We start from the raw sequence: 12,425 nt of genomic DNA, 5'->3' as shown, positions 1-12,425 counted from the left end.
GCTGGTTGACCAGATCTCCGCCTTGGGGAGCTTCCTCATTCCAGGCAGTGGCCTTGTGCAATGGCCACCAGCCCCTGCAGCTGCAGTATGAAAGCACTGTGTGCCAGAAATGCAGAAGGATGGCCAGAGCTGCTTTCCACAGGAGGCATGCCCGCTGGATTTGGTTTAAACAGGTTTTCCAAAGATGACAATGTTTAATAGGACTGCCTGCATGCTCTCATCCCCAGGTGCCAATTTGCCCTGCTATTCTCTGTAACCTGCTGAATCCGCTAAGGCTTTGGGATTTAACTTTTGTATTTGATGAATGTCAGTGGACCACAGAAACCTGTGCAGTTCCTCACTTAAGTAACTTCCCTGTTGTCTGACAAGATTTTTCCAATTGTGTTTCCTAATTCTTAGATGGAAGGATTAAAAAATAATTTAAAAGAACAAGATAAAAGAATTGAAAATCTGAAGGAAAAAGTTAACATACTCGAAGCCCAGGTAAGGAGGGAATCTGTTGTATATTGCAGCACGAATGTGAGTGTATGTGAGTGCGTGTGTGTGTATGTGTGTGCTCAGTGTACCTGTGAATGTGTCTGCTGGTGTGCCAGTGTGACACAGTAAGTTTGTATGTGGGCAGGTGTGTGAGTGTGTCCGTGTGTGATTGTGCCTGAGTATCTATATGTGAGTGTACAGCATGTGCCTGTGTGTGTATATGAATGTATTTTTGTGAATGTGTGTGCATGGGCTGCTTCTATGCACAAGAAATTATAGATTTGTGGGAGAGGTACTCCTAATAATTATTGAAGTATTAAACATTACTTCTTAATACTTTATTTTTTTATTTTTTTTTTAAGATTTTATTTATTTATTTGACAGAGAGAGAGACAGCCAGTGAGAGAGGGAACACAGCAGGAGAGTGGGAGATGAAGATGCAGGCTCCCAGCAGAGGAGCCCGTTGTGGGACTTGATCCCGGAACACTGGGATCACGCCCTAAGCCGAAGGCAGACGCTTAACGACTGCGCTACCCAGGCGCCCCAATACTTTAAATATTATTAAATAACTGTTAAAAGTTCGTCCAGGGGCGCCTGGGTGGCACAGCGGTTAAGCGTCTGCCTTCAGCTCAGGGCGTGATCCCAGCGTTATGGGATCGAGCCCCACATCGGGCTCCTCTGCTGTGAGCCTGCTTCTTCCTCTCCCACTCCTCCTGCTTGTGTTCCCTCTCTCTCTGGCTGTCTCTATCTCTGTCGAATAAATAAATAAAATCTTTAAAAAAAAAAAAAGTTCGTCCAGATTTTCCAGAATGCTTGCTCTCCTGGGGGGTAGATAATAACATCTCTCCATGTGGACTTGAATTAGAAGCTCAGCCAAGACCATCTTGGGTGAATTCAGCTCTGGCCAGACAGCTGGGTTTGCTGTCTTAGGTCTTTGTTTCCTTCCCGCCCTGAGATGTCCTCTTTCCTCCTCTGTTATCACTCACACCCACGTGGCTTGCATGCTTTGCCTCAGGGCTCATCCACCTCAGGAAGCCTCTTGTAACTTTCTTATTTTTCCGTGTTTAGAAACACAATGTAACGCTTTATAACTTACTGTGATAAGATGTGCTTTTCTTCCAGCCCACGCCTTCCCCTCTATGCTAGGGAAGCCCTGTATAGGCTTCCAGCTGCGGGCCGGGGCTCGGCAGCGCCCTGCCTCCCGGGAAGAGCAGTGAGGCCACTGAGGCTGGAGCCCCTGACGAGGCCACTGCTGCCTCCCCCAGGGCTCGAGCTGGGGCTCAGTGCCGCCTTCTCTGCCTCTGTCGGGGGCTCATCTCTGACCGCCTGGACCCAGGTGCCTTTTCTACTTCATTCTGTAGTATTTTGACCTCCTGCTTGTCCCCCTGCCACGCTGTCCCGTCCTGTGGAATCAGAGGTGCTCTGATTGCCACCAGACACCTCATCATCCTTGGGGGCTTTTCCTGTCCCCAGGACAGACGAGAGAGATGGGGCACGACCACGCTGCCAGAACCCTGCCACACCTTTTCTCTCACCATTGTGTTCTCTCGGCTTTCCCCAAACAGAAGAAACAAATCATCATAACATGAAGAGGTTGTAAACAGTTTTCCATCTTAAATTTTGTAACCATGGCCCTAGTGTGCCATTTCTCTCTGCCCAGAGGACCCCTGTTCTCTCCACTCTGGAGGGTGAGCCCTTTGAGCCTCAGGCTTTCCTTTGATTTTCACCTTCTTTAGGTTACAAATGGCTGTTTGAGGAAGACAATGCTTGCAGCTCCTTGCAGCTGAAAAATGCAGGGATGGGGGAATAATTGGCTCAAAACTCCTGTCCACTCAAGTGCCCAGTAATGGCTGGTCAGTTTACATCAAGGGGCTCAGGTGATGGGATTCAGACCACATTAGAGCCTCTTCCTCCCAAGAAATGTCCCTACGGGGATTTCCTCACCGCTTTTTGTACTTAGTGGCTTTTTTGGCAAATGGTACTTGATAAAATATTTTTTCTAATGTTAGTTTTGTGTAACTAATATATATTCATTCATTCCATACAAATCAGGAAATATGGATAAGTACGTATAATAAGAAAATCATGCAAGCTTTCCATCTGTGGGTAATCACTCCTCACAGTTGGGTCCAACTGTATTTCTATGGGACTCCATGCGCCTGTTACATACCTGTGTGTATGTATTAAAGATACAGACTATACATGGCATAATATTATGCCTGTTTCATTGTATTTTTAAGCTTCATTCGTCTGTTCACATCATCAATCTTGTCGTTAATTCTGTAAGTACTTATTGAATGGCTACTGTGATGTAGTTTTGGAATTGGCTAAGTTGGGGAAGTGGCTAAGTTTGGGAAAACAATATTGGACAAATGAAACATGAGCTCCACACACTGGAATGGACTGTCTAGAGAGGGAAATGGACCCATAAATGAACATATAACTAGCAATGTTATGGAAGCATTCTGCAAGGAAAGAATAAGATGTTCTGACAGATAACACCTGGAGAGAGGGCTTAGCTTGGTGGGTGGGAAGAAGCTCTCTAAGAAAATGAATTTTAATCTGAGCCTAGTGAAAAATTGGGTGGTAGGGCTTGTCAGGAAGAGGGACAGGGAGCCATTGGGAGTGCTTCTAATCTAAGAGTTGGATGGAATAGCATGGGATGACATTGGAAAGGTAGGAAGGAACTAGATCATAGATCATGCCAAAGAGTTTTTTCTCTATATAACAATATAACAAGAAGTCTTTGCTTACCAATCAGATTACATTTACATTATCTTTCAAAGTAGCCACTACATTGATATATAATAAATTAATTAACTCATCCTTATTGTTGTACGTTAGATTATTTTTCAGTATTGCTTTTGTAAACAGCACTGAATTCAACATATTTATACAAACATCACTGATCATTTGTATATTTCCTTCCTTAAGATAAATTTTTAGAAGTAGAACTGGTAACTCAAAGCATACCCATTTTTCAGGTTTTTGATAGTGTGTTCCCTGGCTCCCAGGGTTCTCATAGATCAATCATCTCCCTCAGCAGCCACAGCCCCACCTGCAGCTGCCTTGGCTCTTGCAGTCAATTTTTTGCTCGCTTTCAGTCCTTTAGTCCTGATATTTCTGATCTTCTCATAGTCTTATTTTTTCCTCTTCACTACTAAGGGATTTTAATACTTAGGAATTCTTTGTTATTATTTTAATAATGTCTAAGAAGGGAGAAATGATAAATGCACATGGTCAGATTCCCTTTTTGGACTGGGAATCTCATTTAAGTCCAAGTTAACATGTAATTCAGGAAGTTTGGTGTGAGGTAGGGATCTAACTTTGTAGTTGTCTCACTTTATTGAGAAGTCTGGCCTTTCTTCATGAATTTGAAATGCCTATTATCCTAGACTGGGTTTTTATGTTGGAAATCTCTTCCAATGGTGTATCTGCCTCTTGGGGCTCCAATGCCCTACTGCTCTGCATATTGCACATTGGTCACACATTTTAATTGGACAGATTGTTATCTGTTTCTGAGCTCACTTCATAATGTTCTAGCCAGACATAGTGAAGTGCCAGCTGTCATCACAGGATGAAGGTATCAATGGTGCTGCTGCTTTTAATCCAATTTTATGTCCCTTAGTTGTATCTGTTTATTTATATCATCCCCAAAACAAATGTTACTGTCCTAAATAGGCTGGCAACTTAACTCTGATTGGTCAGGTAAAATATATTATCCAATTGGCCTTTTGGTCTAATAGTTAGACCAGAACAATGTATTTGTTTCCATTGTACTCTGTTTCTATATTTCCGAGTGCAGCAAATAATTGCTGATTAGCCACTCAGTGTTATATATGAGAAAGCAACAGATTTGTTCCCTTCATGGGAACTTCTAGGTTGGCTGCAGACACTCTGCCGTGATGTGAAAACACCTCTCAGTACTGTCTCAGATTATCTGTACATAGCTCGATTCAAGCCTCTTTTTTTTTTTAATGCTTTCTTTTATAAAAGAGTCTTCAAACAATAGCAGTATCTGATGAATATCTTTATAGTCCCAGAATTTCTTGTCTTCAGTAGATAAATCTTTTCCTTCACAGCAAGGAGTTTTACAATGACCATTGCAGCTTTAAAAAGTCCAAGCCACATCCATTTAATTGATTCATCAAATAGTTTTCTGTATTTAAGATGCACCAGGAAATATTTCAAGTGCTGGGTATATGGGTAATGCACAGAACAGACTGTCCCCAGTCACATCTCACTTATACTTCAATTGAAGATACAGACAATAAATACATAAAAGAGTAAATCAACAACTTAATTAGGGAGGGACAAGTGCTCTGAAAAGTGTAGAATGTGACAATGTGGTAGTTATAGAGTGACGGGAGTAAGGAAGGGCATCTCTAAACCTGTGATATTTGACCAGGTACTTGAATTCAGTGAGTGTTTGAGCCATGGTTAGCCTATTTCTGGTCCGGTCCTAGTCAGTGCTTTATTATGAAGTTCTTAAACTGGGACGATTTGTGCAGGGGTGTACTATCTTGCACTGCAAATTTAAGACCACTGCCTATTTTGGAATCCATTAAATCACAGGGTGAATTGATTCCATTTATGATAAATGGTCGCCCAAGCTTGAACAGCCCATTTAAACACATCACCTGTGTTTCTAAGCCACACAGACAGCATCTTCCACACCAAAAACATCCATCTCTTTTTATGCATGCTACAAGCTTCATTTTATTTAATCCTCAAAACTACTCTGGGAGAAAGTTATTATTTGTTACATTTTGTAAGTGATTAAACTGAGATCCAGAGAAGTTAAACTCGTTCAGAATCACTCGAGTCTTATTGTCTTGAAATCATATGCTCCCCTCCCCCCATCGCCACCAGAAAGTCTATTTATTGAAGTGATTAAATAAGTGTGTGTTGAGGGGGTAAGTGTGTATGTGCATGTGCATAAGTACAGAAATGAAGAGTTATTAAATTTGCCTGACCAGTTATATTGATTTTAGTCATTGTCACAGTTACTGTATTGCAGTGTTTTCCATTTTCCAGTGTTTTGCGTCATGGTAACAAATACTTTTTTTTGTGGATCTCTTTCTATCCTAGCAGGGTTTTTTCCCCTCTCCACAAGGGAGATATATTCACCCATATAACTCTATCCTTTAAAACAACAACAACAAGAACAGCTTCAAGGTTTTTAAGACTTTAAAAAATGTCACCGGAAAATTTCTGCTTGACTCTACCAAAATTATTTACTTTTCTTTCTACTTTTGCCATATCTTTGTCACCATCATTTTCATCTCTGACATTCCTCTCACATTTCATGCATTTCTGGTTTCCTCACTAATGACCTGATGATATAGAAATGCATCATCAGAAATTTCTCCATTTTCTAAACATTGAAGATTATCTTATTTTATATACTCACCGTGATCCCTAAAATTTAATTTAATTAGAATGTGTTGATAGAGGGGCGCCTGGGTGGCACAGCGGTTAAGCGTCTGCCTTCGGCTCAGGGCGTGATCCCGGCGTTATGGGATCGAGCCCCACATCAGGCTCCTTCTCTATGAGCCTGCTTCTTCCTCTCCCACTCCCCCTGCTTGTGTTCCCTCTCTCGCTGGCTGTCTCTATCTCTGTCTAATAAATAAATAAAATCTTTAAAAAAAAAAAAAAAGAATGTGTTGATAGAAAGGATGCAAAAATTAGGTTCTTTTGGAGAACGATGTCAATAAACTATCCTTGGATAGTCATCATAATGGTAGACATATTCTGGTCAGTGATTTGTAGTTTTGTAAAGTAATGATGCAATAAAACTCCTGGATATGGCTGTTCTAATTAAAGGAAAAACTGTGGAAGTCCATGAATCAAAAATAAATACCTAAATCTAGTAGCTGAAATAAATCAGTATGAAAGTTGAGATAAATGAACATAAAGACAGTCTAACATGTTAACCTCGTGCTTTTGTATTGTTTGAGGCTCAGCAACTTGAGAAACTAGGAGTTTCTTTTGGAAAAACTCCCAATAGCCTTTACGTAATTGTCCAGCCTGGATTATTTTTATTCCCATATTCATTGTCGTCGTGATGTTGTGATTCATATCGCTTCCCAACTTGTAGAGTATTGTATAGAGTGGAGTTTTTCTTAGCAACATACTTGGCCTGTGATATGTGCCTACACTTGTTTGGAGTGCATGTTAGCTTTATCTCCATTATACAAGGAACATGTTTATTATCAATTTATCAGATCTGAAGTACATTTCCTACATGAGACTTAAGTGCTTAACTCTTGAAACATCACAGCGAAATGATCATTGTGCTTGAAGACTTTTGCTCCATTTTTTAGTTATTATGCAGTACAGATGCGGAGGAATAAGAAGGGTCAAAAGCCACATCTTGTCTCTGCTTTCCGTACTCCAGTAGTTCATCTTTGCGGCACATTAAAATCACCTGTGGAGCCTTGAAAACTTTTTTTAAAAGATTCTATTTGTTTATGTTATTCTAGAAGGAGGGTGGGGGAGGGGCAGAGGTCTCAAGCAGATTCTCAGCTGAGCATGGAGCCAGATGCAGGGTTCAAGCCCACAACCCTGAGATTATGATCTGAGCTGAAACCAAGAGTTTAAACCGACTGAGCCACCCAGGTGCCCCCTGAGTCTTGAAAAGTTTTGAACCCAAACTACAACCAAGGTAAATAGAATCTCTGGGGTGAGACTCTAATATAAGCAGATTTTAAATCCCCCCAGATAGGGATGCCTAGGTGGCTCAGTCCTTTAAGTGTCTGCCTTCAGCTTAGGTCATGATCCCAGGGTCCTGGGATCGAGTCGTGCTCCTTGCTCACCAGGGAGCCTGCTCCTCTGTCTCCCTCTGTTGCTTCCCCTGCTTGAGCTCTCTCCTTCTCTCCCTCTTTCTCTCTCCCTCTCTCTCTAATAAATAAATAAAATCTTAAAAAAAGAAGTTTTAAATCTCCCCAGATAATTCCAATATGCAACCAACACAGAAAACCAGTCCAGTGGTTCTCAAACTTGAGCAGATGTTAGAATCAACTAGTGAGCTTCTTAAAACACATCCCTTGGCCACCCTGGGTTTCTCAGTAGGTCTTGCTGGAGACTGAGGATCTGTAGTTCTAGCAGATTCCTAGGTGATGCTGATATTGCTGATATCCCAAGATCACACCTTAAGAACTGTTGCCTTAGTCTTTTTCCCCCTTCTTTTCCACCTAGACCATTTCACTTTGTCTTCAGGGTCCAGGTGAAATCTTGTGTATGAAAATGTTACACGTTATTCTAGTCACACTGATTTCTGTTATACCTTTTATGTAGTAATTAATTACCTACTGCCTATGGCATCTCCTGAACTGCTTTTATTTGTTTTTATTTTTTTAATGTTCCATGTTTGTTTTATCACCTCCACTCTACTGTGCATCCTGTGCACTGGAGGGAAAGATCCAGGCTCTCTTGGGCTTCTTCACATTCACTGTGCTACTGGCTTAGTGCCGGAGACATGGCAGAGATTGACTAACTGGATGGATGGATGGATGGATGGATGGATGGATGGATGGATGGATGCAGTAGATTAATTGTTGGTTAATTTCCTGACAGTTCACTTTTCTCTGTTTCATATTTATCAGATCTGAAATCCCTTTAGAAATCATTGAATCTCTGTGTCCTCCTGGGGCTCACTATTTACTTATTTGTAATATAAGGAGGCTGAGCTAATTCCTCTGGTTATAGAAAAATAACATCTTGCAGGGCAAAGAACATGGGATTTGAAGTCAGGCCTGCATGAAGCCTGCACATTTAGACAGAATGGGTTATCAGAAACAAGTTACCTGAAGAATTTGAGCTTTGCCAGCCTTATTTCTTTAATATGCATAAGAGTAAAAGTGATCAAAGAAGAGATGTATGGAAAGCACCTGGCATTTGCTAGGCACTCATAATTATGAACTCTCTTGCTTCCATCAAAATTCTAACATCTATTTCCCTAAACCATGCATTTTGGTGTTGGTTTACTTCAAACCATCTGGTGGCCTTTTAGGAAATACCTTCAATTATATGACACCTTAACTCCTTAGTTTCCTACGAGGGATCAGAGCTGGAGTGTTACTGTTCTTTTAAAGCCACAGGTCCACCTGTCAGCCTCCCACCCAGCTACCTTTCAGTCCCAGCCCCTGCTATACTGGTGTATCCTTTAAACACCTCTGACCTGCCAGTGCGGCCCACTGACAACTCCACCTTGGGCATGATGCTTTGCTGTTTTAAGTCTCATGTTGCAAATTTGTGAAATGAATGTGCTTGGTGTGGCCGTGCTGTAGAGGAAGGATTGGCTCTGGGCTGGGAGGACCCGACTCTGAACCTGAGTTCTGCCATGAACAAAATGTTGGGCACTTAAGCTCTTTGGATCTCAGTTTTTAGCTATAAAAATGGTACTTGGACTAGAAAACCATAACCAACTGTCTGTAAGTCTTAAAATCTGTGCCGGACACTGAGCTGAGTACATATTAATATCTAATTTCAGAACCTATGAAGAAGAGACTATGATTCTTTCATTCTATCTATCATCTATCAGATGAGGAAATTGGGCTCAAAGAGGTTAGGTAACTAAGGGAGGTCACATAGATACTGAGTGGCTAGGATTTGTACTGAGAACTTAAACTCTTGCCTTCCTTATTATCAGCCATTGCATTATCTCCTAGAATTATGAGAGTGCTTCCAGATTTAAAATCTTATGATCATATGAGATTTGTTTCTTCCAACAACTAATAGACGATAGGCAAGATGTGTATCATTTATCACTAGCATAGAGATCAGGAAACTGAGGCTGCAGTGAGAAAATTGAGGCTAAAAATGCCATGAACTATATAGCAAAGAACAGATGGTACTTATTTTCAAGGAGTTTATAATCAAGAGATTGCACAAGAACGACAAACGTAATCGATATCGTGGGTGTCTTTAACAAGGTTCTTTAACAAAGTTATTTTATGAAGTTCTTTGCATCTGCCTATGAAAAACAAACTGCAAAACTGAACATAGTTCAGCTGTTAAATTTCAGAAGCTAATATAGACTACTCCATTTTAATCCCTTTGAAAATTATGCACTTTTCAAGGTGCGTTTGTAATTTCAGAGGTAGTAAGGACTCTCAACTGGCTACATTCTGTGTTCTAATAGATTGACTGAAACAACAAGCTTACTGCCAAGGAACGCTGTGGGTGGTGGGCCGATCAGAGGCATTGAGCGTGTGGCTAATGTGCTAGCTGTGTGATCTCTGCACATTTTTTTTTCAACTGTAGAATAAAGAACTAAAAACCAAGGTGGCACTTTGGTCTGAAATGCCTAGGACAACTGTATCTAAGGCTGTCTCTACAAGGTAAGGCTTTGACTACCCACCGCCATCTGCCTTCCCAGCTTCTGTTGGACATTCATTCATGAGTGTTGACATTTATCCCACTTGAGAGATGTTCCAGTCTATTAATACTTATGTAATAATGGGTTTACCATGTTTCCTAGTTCTTGAGAATAAGACCTGTGTTACTTGTTCATCATTGAACCCTCAAAGCCTAACATAGAAATACTTACTGAATAAGTGAGTGAATAAAGTCAGGTATCTTTTCTTGCTTTGTGCCATAAAACAAGCCTAGTCTTGGCTTCAACACTTTCTCCAAGCAGCACACATCATTTCTTCTCTATTCTCCTTGTTTCTCCATTAACTCCTGGTTCTGTAGCATTGATGAGCAAATTAATTATAAATCGTTTGTATTTATTTAAATGTCCACATCTGTATCTCAAACCAGGTAGATTGTCAATGTCAAGAAGGCAGGAATAGTTCCTTGTATTTCATTTCACTTCCTGCCTTGCTAAGGGCAAGTGTCTTCAGTAACTACCTAATAATGACTGAATCAAGCAATGATAATGGCCCACGACAGCAATCAAAATGGTGGTTGAAACCATCAAAGTCACTTTCTAATGGTGACAGAATCTGAAATGACAAGTTGTTAAAAAAAAAAAAAAACAACTTCTGGGCTCAACTCTTATTTCCATAATACTCTATGAAATTATCATTTAAAAGAAAACATAGTCTGTAATTACATGAATCATTTAAAAAGTGATTAAAAACTTCCTGTTCTAGCAGCTTTTGAATTTCCCAGTCTAGTCCCTCTAGGGCAAACCTGTTTTCTGAAACTCTCCTGGGCGCAGTGCCTGAGGTAGAAATCAGGCCTGCTTTCATCAGCATCAGTCCAGGAAATCAGGTAGGTCCATCTCCCTCTTCCGAATTCCCTGCAGCCCTGCTTCACTTTGCTAATGATACATGTAATTAGAGATGAGATGGAGCTATTCTCAATCGAGTCTTCTGGAATCGTTGGGCTCCTGGATGCTAAGTTATCAACTTTTTGGCCACTGGCTCTGCAACTTCCAATAAAGAAAAGAAATTAAGCCCCAGAAAGATTAAAGGAGGAAGTGAAATACCCACGTTTCAGAAGCAGTGAGAAAGTAGTCACTTCAGTGGAGGAAGAAATGAAGTGTCCAGAATAGAAGGGCAAGCATGACCTTCCAAGGGAAAGGAAGGTGACTGCTTTTTTATTGCCTCACCAGATACCAGTCCCCTTGGGTGGTGAAGCATGGTGGCCCTCCTCAGCTGTTCTGACCCTGTAGGGAGTGCAGCCAGAGTGGAGTAGAGGACGGACAAACTGGTTGTCTCTATATTGTAACCTCTCCAATATGGAATGTGGATACTCGGTACAGAGGGAAGGTGCTGGAAAGAATGTCTTCTACCGCTAATTCTTTAGCTGTACTAAATTAATTGTTAAAGTGTTTTAGTTTTAAAGGTTTTTTTTACTTCCTATGGCTTGGTAGATCTCATCCCTATAAAATGAAATATGGCCAATTGGCTGCTTTGAGAACGTAAGCGGTAGTATGATTTGGGAAGTCTGGGTTCGCCTATATGCAATGGAATTATAACTCAAGGGAGAGACTGGAGTAGAAAAGTAGCTGTTGGGGGGGGTCATGTAATTTAAAGATTAATCCAGGCAAATCTCTTTTAATCACCCATAAAATATCGTTCTGTCTCTCTCAGTAAGTACATAAAGCAAAGTGTTTCCCTTGAGCATTAGAGATATTTCTTGAACACCAGAAGAAGTGTTTGCTGGAGGTTCGGGGTCATGTCCTTCGACAACAACAACAGAGCACATACAGAAGCGTGTGTGTGTGTACACATATATATACATACACATATATTTTTTAAATACTAGAATCACACAGTGAGGAGAAAGTTCAGACTGAGAAGCCTACAGAACTAAAACGTCCTGGCAGAAGGGTTGATTTGCTTCCTGTCTCCAAGTCACAGCAGTGCAGTCTTCACTGTGGAACGGCAGATACAGGCTCTCATCCTCTCTTCCCTCCCCTCAGTCTTCCTCACTCTTGTCCTACTACAACTAGCTGAACTGACGTAAGTTCGAGGCTTCGGCATGTGATTCTAGTACGTCTCATGGGGAATTAGAATCAGCCAATTAACCATGATATCTCTTAGATTAAAGCAATTAGTTCAGATGTGGTAGTAGAGCGGTGGAGATGGTAATGGTGATGATACAGCAATTATATCACTGAAATTTAATGTGCTTGATTTCGATAACTGTATGGTCTTTTCTACAGTGAATTGAAGACAGTCGACACTACGCCCTATTTGATGTTGATTAGGCTCCGGAAATGAGCTGGCTGGCGAAGATCTGAATGAGAAAGATTGCTACGGGTCTTATTTATTCCTTGAAACACAGCCGAAACTTGCATGTTAAAATGGCTCGATGCCAGTATTCAATGGAACTTACTGTACACCAACAGCTTTGCAGGAAGATGACATTCCAGAAAATCAAACAAATATATATTCAAGGGAAGGAACTCTTTCTTCAAAATGTACTGAATGGGTGAAGAGACCAGGGGCTTTCAATGGAAGATAAATTTTGCTTTAAACTTAAAAAAA

The 12,425-nt window shown here is 40.9% G+C and overlaps 1 protein-coding gene across 4 annotated transcripts in view; it reads left to right on the top strand.

Moving 5' to 3' along the window:
- Nucleotides 1-12,425, top strand: part of CCDC68 (coiled-coil domain containing 68) — a 49,229-nt gene extending 36,804 nt beyond the window's left edge. For all 4 annotated transcript variants that reach the window (XM_034642377.1, XM_034642376.1, XM_034642378.1 and 1 more), the window contains exons 10-12: nt 400-483; nt 9,745-9,821; nt 12,101-12,425. In XM_034642377.1, the coding sequence (XP_034498268.1) occupies nt 400-483; nt 9,745-9,821; nt 12,101-12,158 (219 nt within the window). In that variant the 3' untranslated portion in view covers nt 12,159-12,425. The remainder of the gene's footprint in view (nt 1-399; nt 484-9,744; nt 9,822-12,100) is intronic.

This window comes from Ailuropoda melanoleuca, chromosome 14, assembly GCF_002007445.2.
Source record: "Ailuropoda melanoleuca isolate Jingjing chromosome 14, ASM200744v2, whole genome shotgun sequence".
Lineage (NCBI taxonomy): Eukaryota > Metazoa > Chordata > Mammalia > Carnivora > Ursidae > Ailuropoda > Ailuropoda melanoleuca.
The sequence above is the reverse complement of the archived record's forward strand: the minus strand, read 5'-3'. Positions and strand labels throughout refer to the sequence as shown.